General features: G+C 40.1%; 1 protein-coding gene across 7 annotated transcripts in view; it reads left to right on the forward strand.

Annotated features, from left to right (window-relative positions):
• TEDC1 (tubulin epsilon and delta complex 1) overlaps positions 1 to 22,359 on the forward strand; it is an 83,704-nt gene that overhangs the window by 26,527 nt on the left and 34,818 nt on the right. For all 7 annotated transcript variants that reach the window (XR_003257342.1, XM_026089186.1, XM_026089187.1 and 4 more), the window contains 2 exons: positions 697 to 795; positions 22,093 to 22,179. Coding sequence is in view for 6 of the 7 variants with exons in the window: in XM_026089186.1 (XP_025944971.1) it covers positions 697 to 795; positions 22,093 to 22,179 (186 nt within the window). In the remaining variant the exon portion in view is untranslated. The remainder of the gene's footprint in view (positions 1 to 696; positions 796 to 22,092; positions 22,180 to 22,359) is intronic.

The following is a 22,359-nucleotide window of genomic DNA, read 5'->3' on the forward strand; positions in this document are numbered from 1 at the left end:
TGTCTGACAAATGTGCACTGCTATCTTGTTTGGCAGCTGCAGTTATTACAGTAACAAAGGGATCAGCTCTGAATAGAAGGAATTGCATTTTATTGTTCCCTTGACTAACTTGGGAAGCTTCTTCATCAAATAATTGATGATACTATCACCAGCACAGCTGGGACAAGGTCCCAGTAAGAGAAAGCCAAGAATATACAACAGTAAAAGAGGAACTTACTGTAACTAGGTAGCATTTTCTGCTTTAAAGGAAGAAGTCAGAAATTACTGTCAGGTTATCCTTCACCTCTCAAAGACTTCTGCTGTCTCTGTATATGAGTCTTCCTTTCATGCTGTGCACAAGAGCATGTCTGGTATAAGGAAAGGGACTTTGAGACATGATGAGAAAAGAAATCTTTCGGTTTTACTGTGACAGCAGCAGTGATAATTCCTGCATGTGTTTCTGATAACAATACTGGATGGACCATTTTGCGAGTGAGATAATTGTTTGTGGTGTGTGGCCAAAACTTCCTGCAGGCTGTTTTAAAAAGATCTGTTGTGGTGTTGGTAGTAGCTACATTTGTACTTTTCTGTCGGGAGTGGGCTTGTAACCACAGGTTCACATCAGAGTTGCATCCAAGCAGCCTTCAGATAGTAGCTCATGGTGGTGTTAATGATCTGGTCCTTATATACTGACGAATGTCTTTTAATCTGTTCCAGATCCATTTATTCACTAGTGGCTCTCATATGGACAAGATTCTTGGACATTTTTCTGTCACAGAAACGGATCTTATTAGACGACCAGAGAACTACAAGCAGGTAATGCCTCTTCTGTAATACTTTCATGCCTAGCATGCTTTATTCAAATGTTGTTCAGAAGACTACATGCCTTGCAGTACGTTTGTAAGTTGGTTTCCAATGGAAATAAAGCTTATATTCCCAAACTGTCTGTTTGTCTCTTCGCTTAAAACTTGACTCCACAGAATGGTTTCTTCCACTTGGAAAGATGACAGAAGACACAAAGGTATTATGTTAGGTTTTGTAAAAACGGGTAGCTAGGGAGTGTGAAGAGACCTAACTAATTGTGTGACTGAGAAGACGAGGAGAATACAACGGTTCTGGATCTGTCGGCTCACTGCAGTTGTATACTACCAGTACCTACATCTGCGCCAGATAGGCAGTGTGTGTCTACCTGTGACCTTGTCCAAGGGAGCTGTCAGTGAGAACAYGGGGAGATCTGGTTTATCTCTCCAGGAGAGGCAAAGCATACTGGATGCTAGGATTCACTAGTTCCAGAAATTATGCAAGCTGATCACCTTTTTGGATGGAAATAAGGGCCAGTGTTTTATTTTCAGGAATATTTTGGAGCAATGTCATTTTCCCTRATACACTATTTTAAGTATATATTTCTGTTGCTTTAAAATATTCAATTATTATAGACTTTTCAGTTTAGTATTTAAAATAGTACAGTTCACCTGTTTTAATACAATGTAATACATTTGTTTTACAAATAGTTCATCCTATGTGTAACTGAAATCAACTTGAAACTAATCTTGGCCTTAACAAAATCAATATTTGGCAAGTTTCTGCAATCTGTCCAAATCTGTTTACTCAAGGAAAATATTTTTTCTGCTGCTATCTTAAAAGTAGAAGTGGACATTGTAAATATCACACACTAAGAAATTCAGGAAAGTAGATTTGAAGATGGGAGACAATCTTATATTCAAACCCCCTAGAGTAAAGTAAAGTGCACATTAATCTTTCATTACTGAATATTCATTGGAAGAACAATTCACAGCCAGTCTCTTGATAAGGTTGAGCCATTTAGAACATTTTCCTGGAAAATTACTGTTTTTTCTGGAGAAAGTGACTAAGTCAGCTTGATTTTTTTTTTTTTTTTTTTTTTTTTTTTTTTTTCTACTTCACAGTCCTCTCCTACGGTGTGCTCAGTGGCTCTGAACACACAGTAGCATAGTCCTCTGAAGTCTATACTTTATAGTCTCCTGAATTTAGCAATGTCCAGAAAGGTCTGGTGAGCTGGTACTAGAAACTTCTAGGCTGTTTTGAAGAATTTTGCAACTAGACTGTTTCAAAGCCTTAGCCTGCATCTAAGTCACTGATGTGTTGCAGTAAAATGTACTGATACGCTAGTAAAGCATGGTTGCTTTTGCCTGTGCTATAAATGGTTCTTTCTGGAGTTTTTATTTCCTGCATGCTGCTCCCTTTCCAGATTAAAGCCATAGAACCASAGGTGTGAGACTGTATCATGTTTGAGCAGGCATGTGTTGTACCCGGAGTCATACTCATGGTGTCTGATTCAGGTGTGCTGTTCACTGAAGGCTCAGCAAAATCCAGAAGGAATCTTTTTTATTTCAAACTTTGTGGTTAGGTAAAGTGCTATAGTCAAGAAGGTTTAGTGGGCAGCTATGTTGCTTAGTGATAATCTGTGAAGGCTTGATTCCAACTTTTCAAGGCTTTCATAGCAAATAAATAAAAAGAGGGACACCCCTTAAAAACAGGAGTGGTCATTGAGGGGGACAGAGATGGGGCAGCTGAAGATGGTTTGTGCAAATAAACTATGGGTGGCCACAATCTCCATCTCTAATTTCTGCTACTGGAGCAGGTGCAGGCCCAAACAAGTTCCAGCTTCAGTGCATGAGCAATGGAAATTCCTTTCTTGTGGCACTTATTGCATGGACATCCAGAATTTTAATTGTTTGTCAGTGTAATCAGCTGTGAAATTTTTAACCTCTTGAACCTCTCCAAGAAAAGATGTTCCTCCAGTCTATTCTGTTGTGTCTGATTCTAAAACAAATCAGCACAAATCACAGGAGATCCTCACAATAATTCAGTATATATATTCTCAAGAGACTTAAAATTCTTCCCATCATCGTTTGAGCAGCCTCTGTAGTTTGTCTCCCCTTGCCCTGATTTTCCCCATAGGAGCTTCCGAAAGTCAGATGCTTAATATGTATGAAGGCCCTGATATTACAAACTATATGGACTTGCAAGGGCAAGGCTATTTCACATGCCAGTTTTCCAGATGGATCTAATACTCGCTATGCAAATTGATGCTTCTTTGGAAAATGTAATCAAATGCTTCTTATTTTCAAATATCTTCATAAGATTAAGTAAATTATGCATATTTGAACTGCTTGGTCTTCAAACATTGGTGCAGATGGCAGCACTCTGACAGATATTTTTTCTAAAAGCTGTGAAGTATTTCTTCTCTTTAAGTAATGACATTATTGTTAATGTTACCTCAAATAATAACCTGCTCCATGGATCAATAAAAAGAGCAAGCAAATCAGTTTTCTTACTGTAATGTAGCCCTGTTGGTGGATGGCGTTATAAATTCCTTCCCGTGCTAGGCATCCTTCAAAGGATGGAAATGCAAAGTGGATCGAAGTGTCAAAAATTAGCTATCAAAGAAAGGACATTGGACTGGTTTTACTGAAGCCAAGAATTCATTTCTATAAAAACTATCCTGAGAGAGAACTTGCTCTGACCTGTAATAAAACAAGAGATTTTTATTTTGACAAAATGTGATAGAATATAGATAACCAAGAAGTTTAAACTGTAGTTTATGAAATAGAAAAGTTATGCTACCCCCTTTCTGTAAGTTTCACATTCACTTTAACTTGTTTTAAATGTTCTTCCCTTGGATTTTTGATGATAAAACTCTTTTGGTGTGCTTTTATGTACAAGGATTTTACAGGACATTATTATTCTTTTATCATCATAAATGTCTTTGTCAGATTCATAGAGCTGGAAGTGTTCAGTTTGTAACATGAGGCATGATCAAAATTTCAACTTTTCCTGCAGCTTAAATTTTAGGTGGTTATATATGTGCRTCTGTGAACTGTAAGTCACCTCTGTGTTTAGTTGCTGTTCCATCCAGAGGAGTCAGTGAATGGGAGGTGAAGTTACTTCAATTTTTGTTTGATTTCCAAAAAAATGTATTTGCGTGCTCCTGTTAGTTGTTAAATTTTACCTGTAGGTCCCCCATCCGACAGRATGCTGTCGTGACTTTCTGAGCACTCTCTGGCTTGTAGGTTATTGGATGAGAAATATGTTGGTGGTCATTTTCTCAGCAGAAGCAGCTCCTCAGAGTCAGTGGTGACAGGTATGAAGCCATTTGCCTATGAGGCCACSCTAGAGCTTGCAAGTTGGTGACAACTACAGTGTGGCAACGTACAACAGCCTGTGCCTTGCTAGGCAGCTTGGATGTTCATTGTGTCGGGAAATTTCTCTTTTCTTTAAAACTTGTTGTATGTATCACGCTAGAGTATGCTAGAACATCATCAGAAGCATCTTGGTTGTATTGTATTTTGGTACATTTTTCAAGCTGTATCAGTATTGCTTGTTTTAAAGGGTTCCTCGTGTCAACTGATGTTGGGCTAGGGACTACTGTCATTTGCCRTTTTGAAATGTCTCAGGACAGAATCAGAGTTCTGGTCCCTGGCACTGTGACCAACATAGTTTGGAAATGTTATAGGGAGAGCCTGGATAGGATGTGGCTGAAGGTAACCAAAATTTGCCCCTCACTCTCCAGGGCAGTATGGTCTAGCTCTGAGGAGGTAGTYGCGTCCCTCTTGTGACTGTGAAGACAGTGGTTGTGAAGTGGGACTAATTGGATAGTTTTTCATGCTTTTGAGGATAATATAATCTTGTTCTTGTGTCTGAAGTACATTTGCCTTAATTCTGCAGTGYGCTGTCACCGGCTCTTGATGTTTTACCTAGAGCTTGCAAAATGTACGTTGACCTTCAGAGACACTAAATTAACTTTCTCATCAAGTTGTGACCATATAGAGATCAATGAAGTTTGCAGCAAAGCRGCCTATTAACTGTTCTTTCTGTCTCTTTCTTGTACTGCTTTATATGTGGAATTCAATCTTTCTGGTTTTGTGATTAACAAAGACTTACAAATTGTAGGCAGAGCTCAGGTCATTGGTACAAGGCTGCCAGTGCTGGAGAGATCACTGAAATTTTTCAAATAATGGGTAAAGCAGAAACCTTTAAATGCCAGTAGATCAACGTACTGTGTGTAACAGCAAATAAATAAYGCAAGGGTCTGTCAAATGGGCATATAGAGAAATCCATAGAACAAATATGTGAATTCAGAATAGTCGTATGCAAATAGCTAATCATTTTGTTTCAGAATTTGATGAAAAATATTTATATTTGTTGATAATTAAACTGTTTTAAAGGGAATTCCACTGGTCTGAGGAAGCAGGGTCCTTGGTAGCAAATAAATAATATCAAACAAATAGTCTCTCTGACTTCCCCTACATTATATATGGTTAGGTCCATGCACATAAAAAATTCAGGTGAGCTTTAGCTCTCCAAGCAGGAAGGATTGGGTGGAATGGGATAGGACGATACTGCTATATTGTTAATCAGCTTTCCAGACTGCTCACATATCAGAGAAGGAAGCCAGTGTTCAGTATGAATATTGCTTGCTTCAGTCAGGTGAGACTCCATAATTTCTTATTGGGGCACTCAAGGGGGTAAATGATCAAGTTTTAGGATAAGTTGATTGTGGACCCTAAATCTCTTGACAGTTTCCATTTAAAACATCTGCCCCAGATGGTTGTTACAGATGGGTTGACAACAGATTTATTCTTTCTCTGTGAGTAATAGCCTGTGGTTTGAATTCATGCAAAGTACTAAAGAGCTTCTGTTCTTTTTGGAACAAGTACATTCAGAYTGGAGGCATTAGGAACTGATAGGCTTTGAATTTTCAAAAATGTTGAACATGCATTTGCTAGTTGCTTTGCATGAAATTTGAGTCTTCAGTTTGAGTCATGTGCATGCACATATGGACTTGTGCACTTCTTTGCAAAAATCCTTCTGATCTGTTGATGTACTTTAACTGCATAGGCATGTTAAAYGTTAAGACCGACTGTTATTTTCAGAGCACAAATCCTGTATGYAAGTTTTTAGTCCATTTCCCTCTGAGTAACAGCACCACCTCCTGGAAGGTATGTGAAGGCAGTGCAGCAAAAGTGAAATCTGCTGCCTAATATAAGTTATTCAGCTGGTTACTGAATAATCACTGTGGTATTGGAGTGTTTCCAAAACGGGATTCTAAGTTGCTGACTGTCTTGGATGAAAACTGAACAACTATGGCAGAATAATTCCGGCTGTTCTGTTTGGTATATTTGGTATCCTAAAACTGGTTGTTTGAGCCTTCAGGGAATGTTCCTGGGAGCTACAGGCACTGCAGGCAGTAGCTAAAAGAAATTGAACAGTTAAAACCGTGCTGCTAAACTTGATACGCTGTTACAACTATTGATTTGACACAGACCTGTGCTAGTATGTAATACTTCCTGCACTCAGCCTTGCTGTGGTATTGTGCGGTAGGGCTGAAGGATATGTAGCCTTATTTGAATTTCAAATAGCCTGCTATGGCACCATCTGATATTTTATGATGTCCATCCATCTGTTATACAAGAATCAGTTGAACCAACACATCTTTCTGAAAGAGCATAGATACCAATGGAAAAAATCATATTCATGCTATAGTCCAAACCATGTTGCTTCTGTGTAGAAAATTAGCTCAGGAAGTGAAGACTTCTACTGCTTGCAAATTCCAGGAAAAAAAAGATTTGGTCTTTTCTAAATGAATGACCTTGAGCTTTGGGGACAAGCTGCTTTCATTATCTTTTGTGATGCTCTGGCAACTAATTCTACCTGATATGGGCCTCAGCTTTTTTTATGTTCATGGCTTCATTCCCTTGGTAAGAGCCATCATTCTGTCATTTCTATCATGGAACAGGATCTGTATTTCATGTTGTGACTACCTTTCTAAATAAGGACAGCTTTGACTATTTGTCATCTTGTTTTTTTTCCCTTTCAAGGAACTGAATATTTGAAATTTCTTGAGGGGACCCTGCATAAAGAAAAATATGGCATAAACTTCAAGAGTAATTGCAGAGGGGCTTCTGAGTATTTCTGAACATGAGTTTTTTTTCTCTGTTGATGTTCTGTCTGGACTCTCTGCGTGACCAGTCAGGCTTCCACAGAAATCTTCATGGAGATTCATCTTATTAAGTGTTATACCAGGCTCTGTGTGAACTCTTCATAGAAAGATTGTAGCATGAACCAATTTTCAAGTTGGGGAAAAATGACCTTCCTGTGAATGAGATTGGAAGGGTGGGGAACAAGCTCCCCAAAAGGAATACAAAGGTCTGTGACACAGTTCTTGGAGCAGTAGGGTGGAGGAGACAGACAATCCCAAAAGGATCTGAACACAATTACATTTAGGCTTAAATTTACACATTTTCAGAGTAAACTCAGTTTGGATCAGTAGCGGTTCCTGACTCTTTACTAAATCTGCTTATGGAACTTCAGATGACAAACATCCTTGGACTCTGGCGTTGCTGAATTTTATTGTTAGAACAACAAATAAGCTGATATATTCTGTAGGAATAATGCATTTTGTCTTCTCCTGTTTTGTTTTCCATTGGTGATTGCTGCTGACTGCATCTTAAATAAGTTCTTTAATGATATAATGACAGAAAGTTCTAGAATGATTGCCCTTTGATTAATTTCAGGGTTCTCCAATGAACTGCATGTTAGATCTATGGACACTCATGTTTTGAAAAGGTCAATTAAAACAAGGTTTTGGAATTTACATAAATATGTACTTTTACATAATTTACATAAATATGTACTGCACTTTGAATAAAAATAGCAAAGGCTTTACCCTTTTAAAATATTCAGGTTTTGCTCTCTTATTGTCTTTAACTTGCTTTTACTAAATGATTCTAATATTATTCATTGAAGAACACAGGGAATATGGATTGACTGTGCTAGGAGCTACAGGCTGGGAGCGGTAGTAGGACTCTGAACAGGCAGAGGAGGTGAGTGGCATGGGCCGTGAGAACCACCTTGCTCTGACTCTCCTTCAGTGAAGTTGGACAAAATTCAGAAGAGACACCCCTGGACCAGAGGTCTGTGTGAGGGCCTTGGGGAAAGAAGGCAGCTCTGATAATGTGAAAGAATTCAGACTCTCTGGGTGAAAAGAGATGGGTTAAAGTACTAAAGCAAGGCTGTGGCAGGAGGGATTGAATAAGGACATAAAGATCAAGCCTGGAGAGTTAGGCAGGACAGGGAATGCTATGAATGGGGAAGATGAGTCTGTCTAGAGACTGAGTCACTGTTTTGCTACTGGCAGAATTCTGAGAGTATTCCCTAACTTCAGCAAAATATTTTGTCCTCCTCTAGTGATGGTCCAATGCAGTRTGACAACCTGCTACTGCTGTCAGTCTGTTAAGTATATGAGGCATATCCAGTATCTCTAGAGGTTATAGTCCTCCCAGTAAGCATCTCTGATGCCTCAGGAGAAATTTCTGAAAGCATCTTTTTTTAAACACTTAAAGATACTAAATTCTGAATTGGAGGAAAAGAAAATGATGGCAGTGTAACCTTAGTAGGATGGTTTTAAGTATGTTCAGTAGGATAATATTTTCTTCTAGAGCTGTTGTATCATTCAGAGAGCAGAGTGTGCCTGCCTTGTTTCTGAATCAAAGCTGTGGCAAAGAAAGTAGTTACTGAAAGCGAAGAAGTAGCAGTAAGAGTGGGAGAAGTGTTGGAAGAAGAAGGAAGCCTTAATGACTAAGGCAGTGGAGCATTTTCCTGGAGGACTGATGTATTTCTGTGCATCTCAGTTTTCAAGTGCCCCTAAACTAGACTTTCCATGGTGGACCATTGCTGGGGTGTTTGCCATTTTTGTGCATCCAGTTTGATGCTCAGAGATCTAATTTGTAGAAATGTTCAGTGTTCTTTGCTGTAGCTATACTTGGTGGGATCTCTGGTTGGAGCCCATCAAGTGTTTTGGCAGTGCAGAGAGCATTATGCAGAAGTGTCAGGATTAACCCCAGACAGTGTGGTAGGTCCATGCAGCACATTGCTCCGCTGAAGTGCTAGACGGGATCCCAGAATCAGTAGAGCGGTGTTAGTGTGGCTTGGGCTGGCTGGCTTGTTTCTTGCATTAGAGCTAATCAGCTGAGGCAGCGTGCCATGGTTATGTTGGCTTGGGATCTAACTCCACCAAAACTACCTAAAGCATCTCTGCAAGGTGTTGAATTGCATGGGGTAGATATACCTATAAAGTGCTTTGTAATGATTTATAAATTCTCTGAAAATTGGGTCTCAGAAGCTTCAATTAGGGCATCCTGAAGAAATGGAAGCATTTTTCTGTCATCTCTTTGCTTTCATTTCCCATTTGCAAAGTGACAATAATACTGTTGTCTCATCTCACATGGATCATTAGGAGAGATAACTTGTTTATGTGGAAGTTAAAAACTCTGTCTTCAGAATATGATTTGAATGATGTATGGCAAATAAGTCTATGACTTCCCTCTGAAGAATAGATGGGATAATATGCATTTTAAAGAACAGAAATGGAGTAGCTTGTGGAGTGAGCACCAGCTATTCTGTGMCCTCAGTGAGACAGATGATGTAGGGAAATATTTTGGTCGCATAATTCTAGACCTTACCATATACACAAGAGGGTCAAATTAATATTGTCCAGGCAACTAAAATTCTGGTACTTTTTAGCTCTGAATGCTTCAGTTTCCAAACTTTGTAGTAATACTACTGGACTGTGCATTAGAAGCATAAAACATGCTTATTGCCATGCACTCTGAACAGCATTGTCCGTCAAACCCAGTTTTTTTCCCCTGTTAAATTACTTAATTTGTTGTGTTGTTGTTCTAGCCACAGTTACTTTAGACATTTTATATGCATGGCAGTCAGGTTGGTGAGAGCTAACATGGGAGCTGACCTATTAATATTGTGGAGGAGAGTAGATTTTATATTGAATTATGCATAGGGCCCCAGCACCTAAATGCTGGAGGCTTGGAGGCTTGCATGAGAAAGCTGAAGGGAACTGAATGATCCAGAGCACTAGATTTTTTTTTTTTTTTTATGGTGGCTGTTCAAATAAGAAAGAATAGAAACTGTAAGGTTGGATTTAATATGAAGGTTACCTAGAAACTCAAAGTAAATATAACCTAGGTGCTGCTGTATGATGAGCTGGGTGTCTCAGGCCAGTGGCTCAGGAGGCTTTCAGAGTGCCTCAGCGATACTCAGCCACTCTGAGCTGGCTTTCTGACCAGGTCCGAGAGTCCAGCCCTGTCCTAGAGTACTGCTTTTCTGTTGGTGCCCTGTAATAGCTAAGCTGAACAATGATGCAGGAACTGTCTTTAAACTGCAGTGACTTAGGCTGGTTGAAAGGTTTGTTCTCCCTCTCTAGATGATCTCTAGTTTGGCCTTTTGGTGGTATAATGTCAGGAACAGAGTGCACGCTACAGTGCCGTACTGGATGAACCCTGGCGCATAGGGAAGTGCAGAGTTTCAGAGCCTCCTGCAGGAAGGATGAGCTGTACTAGGAACCCCACATTCGTGTGATGAGAATGTTCAGCACATTACATTTAAGCAAATTGATCCTCTTAGGAGGCCTGCCTAGATCACCTTTAAAAGCTAGAACACTTGCTCTTTATTTTTGTTGTTTTTTTGGGGGAGAAAGCTATGTTGGTTTCATGCTTGGTATATTGAAGGTTATGGAAATGGGAGAAAACTGTTCCCCTATTTTACTGCTTCTGCCTGTGTACATGGAAATTGCTCCTTACAGTTACTGGAGCAGCAGTAAATACTCCATTACAAATGAGATGATTTGGTTGTTGTGTGTTTCCTATAGAGTAGGAGAGTGGCTACTGAGAAGACAATTTAAAAATAAAATCAAAGAACTCTTGGTGATTCAGATATCATTTTTCCTCCTTATACTTCATCACAAGGAAAGAATATGAGCTAAGGAAACAAAGAGGCTGTCAGTGACAGCATGTGCTGCCCACCCCATGCTACGTGGCAAGAACAAAGAATTTTATCCCTGCCTTTTTTTTAAATGATTCACTCCAGAGGAGGAGGTGGTAGGTTGCCTTGTCATTTTCCTTCCTAAATTCCATAGACAATTGGTTTTCAGTTCTTTTGCTCTCATTTATCACACAAAACATGATTTGCTAGTAGTTATTAAAACCTGTTAGAAATAGTGGGCCAGGTATTCACTTTTGCAAAAATGAGGCAGAGCCAATGCAACTCTTACCATAAGTGTTAAATCAGGAAGAATTACAGAGGTCAAATGGCTTCAAAGCTGCTTTTATATGGTGTTTACTTAAAATGGATCAGGAACCCAGCTACGAGAAAGCAAAGAGCTCTAGCCAGCTGGGCACTGTAGAAGCAAGAGAATCAGTTTATGCAAAATACTGTATATTGATATTTCTAAGGCAGATGCAAACAAATTTTCAAAGGGATGAATTTAAAAAAAAATAAATAAATATGACTACTGTTGCCCTTGGATGCTGCAGCTTTGTCTGGCTTCCTGTTGGGGCAGATGCTGGAACAGGTGTCTTGGGTGAGGAATTGCTCTCCTAACCTTCTTCCTCTTCCCTGTTGTGCTGCTGCAACAGGCTTTAGCTTCTCTCTGGAAGAAGTGGATCCAGACTTCCAGATCATGACTGGAAGGTGAACTGGGATTATCTCGGAGCCAGGAAGTACCTGAGGTCAGGGTGGAGCTTTGGGTTTGGTGGTAGGAGGGACAAATTTATCACTCATGAGAGTGATAAATTAGGGAGGACGGAGAGGCTAGAAAGGCATAGAGTGACTCTTTCTGAAGCATGAGGAAGAGGCCTCTGCAGGAGCTAAACTCTGCTTTAGATCTGAAAGAATGAGTATGATCAAAACAACCTCCTCTGCATTTCTCCTTTCCTGCAACTGTCTGTGGATTCTGGTGGTTTTCTGCTCATCTGATGCCTGCTGTTACCAGCTGATTCAGTTCTGCCTGCTCTGGGACAGACACTTTCCACCTCCGCAGATACTTCAGATCCTGCTGGTGGTTCCCTTTCAAAGCAGTGTGAAGTATCCCATCCCAGAAGGAGGCAGAGACATGCAATTAAAGAACTCTGAAGAGGCCGAATAGGGACAAGGAAAGTGCCTGTGTTTGGGTATCACTAAAGGAAAATCCTTATAGCCAAGCCGGTTAGAGATGGTCTGGATAAGTGAATGATAAATGAAAATTGCAAAATTGCTTGGACCACTGAACTCAAACTGGTGGCTGGTTGTTAGTGGCATCCCTCAGGGATGCAGCCAATACTGAATTGCGCCTACCAGTCAATGCCCTGGAGGGCAGGGCTGCGATTCAGAGTGATCTGGACAGATCATAGAAATGAGCTGAAAGGAACCTCATAAAGTTCAGTAAAGGTGAGTGCAGAATCCTGCATCTGGGATGGGATAACCCCTTGCAGTGGTGCAGGCTGGGAGCAGACTGTCTAATAAGCAGCTTTGGGAAAACAAACAAAAAAAACATAGGGATCTGAGTAGGCAAGTTGCCCGGGAGCCAGCAGCGTGCCCTTGCAGCAAAGGCTGATGGCATCCTGGGCTGTGTTAGCAAGAGTGCAGCTGACAGGGTGAGGAAAGGGATCCTGCTCCTCTGCTTGGCACTTGTGAGGTTCCCCAGCACAAGGACAATGACATCCTGGAGCAAATCCAGTGAAGGCCACCAAGGTAGTCGGGGCTGGAGCACAAGACGTATGAGAAGAGTCTGAGAGGGCCAGATTAGTTCAGCCTGGGGAAGAAAAGGCTGGGAGTAGTGTGTGTGGGGGGAATGCTATTGCTCTCTGCAACCACTGAATGGGGGGTGTGGAGCAGACAGGGCCAGGCTCTTCTCAGAGGTGCTCAGGGATGAGGGACAACTGACACATGTTGGAACTTGAGAAATTCTGGCCAGGTATAAGGAAAAAAAAAAATACCATGAGGGTGGTCAAACACTGGCACAGGGCCAAGAGAAGGGTGGAGATATTCAGAACTCAACTGGACAGAGCCCTGAGCACACCACTTTAGCAGGAGGTTGGAACAGAGACCTCCAGAGGTCCCTACTCACCTACGTGGTTCTGCTTGTCAACTGATAGTGTTATCAAAAGACCAGCCTCCCTAGTGGACAAGCAGCTCATTTGTTTCTTGCAGTCAGCTTTGAATCATTCAGTTGAACTCTGTACCCAGTTTCACTTTCCCAGTGCCCCTTCTTGGGAAGGATGCTTTATTTTTTTTTATTACTCCAGACAGCTTTAGTGCTAAAATATTTCTTTAGATATTTTTTAAGCAAGGTGGCCTCTGGCTGCAATTAATGTCCCATTGGAAGAACTGGCAGCATTATATAGCAACACTAAAGCAAATCATTCTACCTCATGGCATTATTACCTTGATCTGAAAATTTCCCCAGGCTGCAATTTGTCACTAATATTGCCTTCAGCTAAACTTAACCATACAAAAAAAGGAGTTAATAGAGCTGCAGTTCTGGAGTTGCCATCACCATTTTTTTGGATGAGTTATTACTTAGTACATTTTATTGACCAAGCATGTAGAGTTCTTGGTCCTTGAAAAATGATGCAGTGGTTCATCACGGACTCCATAAATTGTTGGACTATGTAGCAGCAATATCCTAGTCTCCTACACCATAAGAAGGGAAGGTATCTCTGAAATACAGTAGACGTACTGCACTGAAGCAGAAACTGCTTTACCCAGCTTGACTGATACGAACAGTTTGTCGTGATTACCAGAGACAGCAACACTGATAGGATGATACAGAGTTTCACTCCTGCTTTTGTACTTTTGCTTGTTTTTTGCCGTACTTAACAGAATCTGGATGCTTTGTCAGGCAATGACATTGGCATACTATGAAATAATTCCACCTGAGACAAAGCAGCTAGAGTTAATCAATTGTAGAGAGAAGGCTGAGGTGGCTCGTCATCAGTTGGCTTTGGGTAGTATTTTTTGGTGGAAGTGCTAGCAAAGCCAGTGGTGGGAGCAAGCTGCTCCTGCTCAGGTGGTAGGCACCACCTGGCTGGCTTTGGGCCAGCGCAGTGAAGACAGGCAGGCCCTGTGGTGTTGTGCAGGCCCAGAGAAAAGGTAGTCCTAGCCTCATGTCTGGTCTTTTTGAGCTGAATGACGAAGTTCCTAATTACCACTGGGTCAGTTGGGACCGGTGTTCAGGAGCAAGTGTGCTGTGAGGGGTGTTTTGTCTCCACATTCATAGCAAAATACTCTAACTACTTTGTCATGTGACCTCTAGATCTTCCTAGGCAGGAGACTTCAAAGTTAGAATTGCCTATTTGCTGCCATTCTTTGGTGCTGGAGTTTCAAAGGGTCTCATTGGCCCAAGCCGACTCAGATCTTAACTGAGATACTGGGCCCTGAAGGAATGAATTAAATCTCAAGAAATGCAATCTTCCGGGTAAGAGCTTTAAAAGTCAGAACCCATCTCTTGACTTGCACCTTGAAGCTAACAGTAGCCACTAGAGTGTAGAGCAACTATGCAATATGCTTGTGGTGTCACTACTGTTGCTATTTTTACCAAGAGAAATCAGTTAAAAGCTTGAGCAAGAAAGGAACTTTAGGCTTGTTGCTCTTCTCTTTTGCCAAAATACGGCTGTTGGTGAAAGCTGATCCTGAAGTGCTGCAAAGTTAGGATAATCTTGCAGTCCCCAGCTGAGACTGCTGTTACCCTGGACTCTAAGCACTCCCTGGACAAGTAGTCCCAATCCTCCAATAAAAGAACTCAGCCTGTTTGCATAGGACTCTGTGCTAATGTCTGAATAAAGCCCCATTTTCTTATTGCAACTTGCAGCTCTAGGACCAAATGGATGTCTTCAAACCAGTGTGTGGTAGGATAGGTACCCTCTTCTGTTACCTCAGTGCAAAATGGCAGCCTCACTTCCTTCGAATTCAGTCAAGTCCACTGCTGCATCAAAACCAGCCACCTGGAAAGTCACCTGGAAAGTCCAGCAAAACAGGGAAACTGTGTTCTCCAGTCTAATCCTAGTTAAGGAAGTTAAATTAATGCATTGCAGTGGCTTTGGTCGCATTGAACTGAAATCTGTTCTTTGAGGTGAGAATGCAGCTCAGATTGGAAGGAGACTGATAGAGCTTTTTATAGCTTTTTAAAATTAAACTTAGCATGCAATTGGCCCATAATGTTAACTTAGTCTACTGGCAGGTATCTTTGTTTTTCTAAGTAGCCAAAGAATTAGAGTTGTAAAATCAGCCATTACTCATGCTTTGCAAGTGATTTAAGATTTGTGGTTTTTTTAAAATATGTTTGTCACTTAATTTAAAAGTCTGGGTTAAGAGAGCAGCAAGAGAAATGAATTGACATAAGGGAGGCTGTAGCAGACTTTAAATTAGTAGTTTGTCTCATTGATAATGCACATTTTAAAACGTGTGAAAATACCTGCATGCATGATAGGTTATGATGGCTTGTCATAGAAGAGCTAGGTTGGGAGAAATTGTATTCATATCAAATTGGCAAGCTTAGACTAATCTGCATATAGAATAACTTTTTTCATTCATTATTTAACTGCCATGAACATCCTATGGTAATTCTCTGTGCTGCTGGGTCTTCAGTGGTGAATGCCGTTCTTACTCACGTTTCTTTTTCTGTCTTTGGGTGACAGCTAATTTTATTTAACATTCATATTTGTTAGTGCTCAGAGGTGGGGTTTCTGTTGCCGTGGATGCTGTACACATCGGTGCTGGTCATGGTGTGTGTTTGATGGTGCCCTGAGAGTCTGTGGAAGCCGGGCAGCTCTGTCCCCGAGTAGCGGTCCCTTGAAGCGGCATTGGGGAAACCCTGCTTGTCACTTCCCATCGAGTCCCAGGTTAAAGATCACCTGGGCCTTACATGCCAGGAGGCAAAGGCGGTGGCAGGAAACCTTCCCGGCAGGACGGTAAAGGCACGACCAATGTGCAGAACTTGTGCTATGTAGCCTCTTATTTTGAAGAGAAAGATCTAACACTCCAGGGAAGAAAAAAGGGGTGAAATTCCTTGGCTTAGTGGGGGTTTGACATACGGGCTGGTTTAAAAAAAAGAAAAAAGTTCTTAGGCTTTGTGTAAAGATACTGTTTTTATCTATTCACTGTTAAATGCAGGATAAGGATCTCAAGGAAGGACCCGGTAGGTGGGTATAATAAGCTGGTGACAAGGATGGACAGAATAATAGAGGGGCGAGGGGAAAACCGAAAAGGTAAATTCCCCTGCCGAAGTTAGTAATCGTAACGCGCATGCACGCGCACACACACATGCATGCACGCTTCTCCTCTTGTGACTAGCTCTTCTTCACGGTGTAATAACATGCAGTGTGGAAACCTAATGGGGAAACTCGGATATCGGAATAGTTCAAAAGTGTAGCATTCCTTTCTGAATTCAGTTGAGTCTAAAAAGTGAATTAGAAATAGCTTCTGTTTCTGTCTATTTCTGTGTGTATTTTTCTGGTCTCCATTTATATAGGAAAGATACAGAAAAGATACAGAAAGCCCAGAAAGAAAAATACAGGAAAATGGGCAAGTATGCAGGGAGAAAAAGAAGAAACTGAATATGTATAATTTTTTTTTCTGTGTACAGAAACAGTCTGAATAAAAGCAGATGTGTATTGGTCCTTCTTTGATACCAGCTACATAGGAGTTCTGGATAACAGGAGAATGTGAACAGCTGTCAGGCAGTACTGTGATAAAATTTAATGTTGTCCTTTGAATTTTTCTGGCTGAGATTTCTCTCAAGTAAATTGTGATTTTTGGTACCCGCTGGGTGTGCTTTAACTGAGCTTATGTTCAGCAAAAGGGACTTAGTACTGCCTGAAAATTTGACTCTTCAGGTATGCCAAACCATGCACCCAAAATCAGTGGTATCTTTGGGGAAGAAAACGAACTTCAGCTTTTTCATTCTCATTCATCTTGATCTTGGTCATTAAAATTTAAAACTCACACTTCAGTCTTCTTTTTCCTGATTTTTTTTAATTTTTTATTTTTATTTTTATTTTTTTTTGTGCCTTGTGTTTTATACGTGCCACATCCTTAGGGAAAAATGAAAAGTGCTCGATTCATGGACCTGTTCCTCTGCAAGTGAATCTCATTGTTAGTACATTCCAGTTCATTGCCTATCAATGTGAAAGCAGTATTACAATTTTTATGTTCCAAATGCCTCGTTTTGTTTGCTTTAAATTCCATTTTCTCTCGGTTTCATTTTAAACAGCTGTTTTCTAAATCCTTTCAAAATAGCAATTATGTTTTATAATGATGATCTTTGTCACTTAAGTTTTTAACTAGCAGTTTGATTCCCTCCTCACAGCAATGTAGAACTGAGATAACTCACTGAAGTTAGAGTTGTGGTGGTGTAAAGAAACCTGGTGTTGATGACTGGAGAAGTCAGGTCTCTTATGTCTGGTTTTGGATTTTCGCACATATTCAAGCATCTAGAATTACACTGTCCACTCAAACTGCTCTGTTTTGTATTTTGTATTTTTGGAGAAATCATGATGTGGAACTGAATCCTGTAGCATTGAGTGTGTCAGCTGAAAGTGTTGTTTTTTTCTTTCCCAGCCTGACTTGGTTCTGATATCAAGATTTCCTCTACCTTTTGGTGAGGGAGTACCAGAATTAGGCCTGCTAATGGGCAAGTCAGGGAGTATGTGCCATCCTAGTCTGAATATTCTCTACCTACAGCCTGCCGGCTGTGCAAGGCTCGTATTCGTCGAGGTTGGCTTGCTTCTGGTAAGAGATTCTTGTATTGGTAGCAGAGGAGATGAAGCTGTGGTTTTTGTTTTTTTTTTTGCATGCAGTATTTGTCTAGGTCTCTAAGGCCTTAATCTTAGTTATTATGGTTTACTTCTGGAAATGTAAGTTGTGTAACTTTTCCAGTAGTTCTTTTACCTCTTTCCTGCTTTCCCTTGCATTCTCGTGAAGGAACTTCTCTGCTTTTTTTCTCTCACATAATTCTTAGGTATTTAGGACTTGTATTCTTATTTCCAAAATTCAAGTTGAATAGAGCCATTTCTTATTAAACAATAAAAATATGAAATACTCTCTTGATACTTCCTCCATATAAGCTTTCATATGGAGCTCCTAAAAGACAGCACATTCCAACTGTGTCTTAATTGAGAGAGCCTCAAATCATGCTTCAGAGATGTTGGCATTTGGAGTGAGGTTTGCAGTGATCTGGAATCTGATGCAAGTTTGCTGTCTACGGTCACATGTGAATAAGTGATGAATCAGCAAAGGGTTTTGTCTCTGAACCAAGAAACATAATTTGTTGCTGAAAGCCTGTTTTTTCCAAGTCTTAAAATAGGATCTTTTTTCTGGATATTTAGGCAGAGCAATTTTTGTTTTAAAATACTTTTGCAAGGGATATGGTAGCTGAATTATGACCTGTGTGCATCAGAAATTAAATAGTTGTTGCAGGGAGCTCTCTGGAACTTAGCTTATAAAAAGGATGTGTGATATGGCAAATTATTAACTATTGATTTTTATAATACTCTGCAGGCATCAATGATTTAGCAATATGTTAGTAAATACTATGAAAAAGATTAATAACAGAAAAAGTAATTACAGATATGTTTAAATAATGATTTTTGTGACAGTTAGATGTGTAGAGACTGAACAGAACTTTGGCCTGTGGCTGAGTATCCAAAACCACCTAGAAGATGTTGTCACACAGGTGTTTTGAAATTGAAATTTCCAAAGTTTCTTGAGGTGTATTAGCTATGCCGAATGCTGGATGTTTGTCCTCAGAAATCACCCCTACGTATCGGAGGAGAAGAGGCGTGTTATTTACATAGTTTACTTTCAGTTGTATCACTGGAAAGTTCCCAGCAAGGTGCTCTGAGGCATCTCAGTTAAGTACAGTTTAGCCTCTCTAAAAAAGCTATTGCCTGCAAGTCATTTGCACCAGAGAGAGTTTCTTTACAGTGGTTTAGAAACATTGTTACTGCAAAGTGTTTGCTCTCAGCATTCATTACGGAATTACTTCTCCACGGAGCATGGCAATTTGAATTTGTCATTACTTTTTCTCTCAGTGTAAGTATTTTACGGCAATAACTTCCTCCAGAAAAAAAAGGGAAATGGATTTCTTGTCTTAATTTTTTGTGCAGAGAAAGACGATCTTCATATGTTATCCTTAAGCATCATTTATATTCCTACATAAGGACTGTTTTTGACTTACTGCTTCTCTTAGTTCATGAGACAAAGTGAGTGCCCTTCTGCAGATGTTAGTCTTTAAATTTCATTAGGAGGGACAGCTACATCTGGGTCCCTAGGTCAATGAAAATGAGCAGAGAGTTTTAGCTGCAGCTTGCGGATTTATGTCTTCCATTAGAGATGTTTACATAGCAGCAGAAGTGGAACTGCTCATCACACGTAAAGCCATCTCTGTCCGAATCATTACTGGCACTAGATGAATAAGAAGAGAGTACTGGATTTTGGAAAAAGGCAGAGGTGCAACCTGGACTTTCATTCTCCCACTGACAAATAGAGCTGAAATACCCGCTGTAACATTCAGCCTAGCTGCTGTGGCTGTGAGGAGTGTACCTAAGATACTGTACACCTTTGGCCTCAAAGTCACCAGATGCATAGTGTAGTTAAAGAACAATAAATGCTTAAGTAAAAGAAGCTTGAGTAAAGGATGAAGTTGGGGGGAAGGAAGCTGGCTGGTATAGATGGCTCTTCGTTTGCTAGGGGCAGATACGTGCGAGTGAAAGCCTGCTGCCTCTGGGTCATGTAGAGACTGGCTATGTGATCAAATTAATGGTATGCAGGTGTGCAATTTATTTCCCGCAGCTAACACTTATTTGTTTTTATGTTTTTTGCTGCGGTATTTCAAGGATATTTGTAGAACATTAGCTTTTATTGTGTTCTGCTTTATTCTCCGTGCTGCAATAACATCACAGTCTTGCAAGGGCTGTGCAAAGGATAGCAGAGAATATTGCAATCCAGAAACAGTGACTTCAGTCCCAAAGGGTAGAAACTAAAATGTTGGCTATTGCAGGCAGCCTGACAGTGTCACTGAGCATTCCAGCTAGTTTAAAAACTGTCCTCCTAGGATTAGCTGTGTAATCACCCCATTACTGATTTATGGCTGAAACAATCTAGCACACTATCACTGGCTGCTAGGTATTTCCAAGGATGGTAGTATCTTAGTGAAAAGTGAAGACATGATAGCTAGGTGAATCAGATGAATGCTTTCTAGCTGTTCGAGTGTTGCATGACTAAGAGAGCATTTTAAAAAACAAACAAACAAAAAGTCCTGAAAGGCTTGAGGTTAGGAGACTGCTCAAAAAGCTTTGTTTGCTGTGAAGCTCAGTTTGCTCCAATGGCTCGCTAATACGTTTGGTAAAGTTTCAGAACCAAGTCCTTCGGTTGTGATCTGAAAGCAAATGGCTGTCTTTTCAACACTAAGGCCCTCCTCTTTTGAGGCTAAAACTAGAGATGATGGTTATGTTTTTTCTAAGATTTTTTTAAGGCTTAAAAAGGAGAAGAAAAAAAAAAAAAAGCTCCCCGTTCCAACTTTCTGTTCTTTTAGCTGTCACCAAACATGTGTGTACTGCAGTCGTATGCAGCTCACGACCACATTACAAAGCTGCTTTAAAATCAAGCAACTTAGCTGTTACCTGAATATTTAATCAGCTCTTCAGCTGGGTTTTACTGCCAGCATCAGGTCCCATAAGGTAGTCATTTGTGCTGTAGATGTACCTATGAGCAGAAGAAAGGAGACTGAAACCTATTTTTCCACTTCGTGGGCCACCTTTCGTATACCAGTTGATCTCGAAACTAGCAGAGTCAGTAACAGTAATGCAAAGTGTCACTTGTATGAATAAATGTATAATGATTGCATTTTGGATCCGGCAGTATTATAGACTGAACTGCTGATAATTTCCAGCAGTTACTTTTGCAGAGTACCTTTCTTTCTCTGATTTCTTTATCTTCAAATTATATCCTCAGAATAGAATTGCAAAGCAAATTCTTGTCTCATAGTTATTTCAATTGTATGTTATATAGTAAGTAATTAAAACCAACAAATCTGGCAGTAGATAGTTGTCGGTACAAGGCAAGTTTAGCTAAGTATCTGGTATTCCTCTTTGAGGACTGTCCTCTTTGAGACCATATTCTGTTTGTGTGTATGCTTAAAAAGTTGCTATTGGTGTCAGATTAGTGTTAAAATTGTTCATTTCAAATAAATGGCCAGTATTGAATTTAATAAAGCCGGTAACTGCTCATTTATACCTGATCAGTTCATCTATCATTCTTTCCAAAAACTTTTGTTTTACTGATATATAAATAGTTAGTTTTGGAATCTTTGTCTTTCTCTGTATTCATATGTGTGCCTACATGCTTATTATATATATATCTACACACATATATTTATAAAATATTTACAAATTCTGTTACTAGAACACAACCCCTTTCACTTCTTCAAGTGCTCTCAGGTAAGTAGGGGGATTCCTCATGTGAAGGGTCTGACAAATTTGGCTATATGAAATACGTAACATTTTTAGAGAGTTCATCCATGCTCTTTTGCAGCATCAGAGATCATCTCAGTTTGAGTGATCCGAATAAGGGAGGAAAGGTTTTGGGGGAGGAGGCAGGTGGGAGATGAGACACTGGAGTTGTGAGTTCTTTCCATGAGCGTGAGCAGCTTGGGAAAGATATTTTGGAGTAGTGGAAATACTTGGGTACCACAGCTGGTGTTATTACTGTTGAGTATGAGGCGATACAATTAAAGGCCAATTGCCTCAGTTTTAGCTGAGTGAAAAGGCTGTGCACGGCCTGGAAGAGAAAGTGGTGTTTAGACCCTAAAAGTTGGATAATGTAAGTGAATGGGTAGATCAAAAAGATACTCTTGGAGAAACATAGCTTATTTTGGTAGTCAAAAAGCATGGAAGATTCAAAGATGTACATGCATCTAGGCTTTAATGTATGTGAATTATGTTCCTTTGATCCCTCAAAATAATATGGAAACCCCACAAACATCAGCTTCCACATATATGGATGTATAACTGGGGTGAGGAATAATTAGTGATGTTGGGAAATGAGTGTTTTGGTTTGCATTTGCACAGCTGTTTTTACAATGCTCCTATGAAATAGCACTCTGGGGGTTCCATATACCACTGAAATAATAATATCACTCTCTCATGGGAGTCTCTTTTATAATTCAGACCAAACATACATTTCATTCAGTTCACAAATGACTAATGTTACCTGATATTCTTTCCTTTGTTTCCTTCTCTGTAGCTGTTACAGTTTCTGGAGTCTGAAACAATACAATTAGAAGCCTTTCTGGAGTGGAAGCAACTGGAACAAGTTTATTGGCGGTGGATGGTAAGGAATCAAACTGATTTTAAAGAGTGCAGCTTTCTCCAATCTAACAAATAGCTGACCACTTCCAAAGGTCCCTTCCCACAAAAATACATGCTGTAAAGCATCTTTTCAACAGTATTTTGAGGAAAAAGAAAAAAAAGGCTTTGGTAAAGTAAAGTATACTTTCTTAGTTCACCTTCA

The sequence above is a fragment of the Apteryx rowi genome, unplaced genomic scaffold (assembly GCF_003343035.1).
Source record: "Apteryx rowi isolate R43461 unplaced genomic scaffold, aptRow1 scaffold_80, whole genome shotgun sequence".
In the NCBI taxonomy this organism is placed as follows: Eukaryota; Metazoa; Chordata; class Aves; order Apterygiformes; family Apterygidae; genus Apteryx; species Apteryx rowi.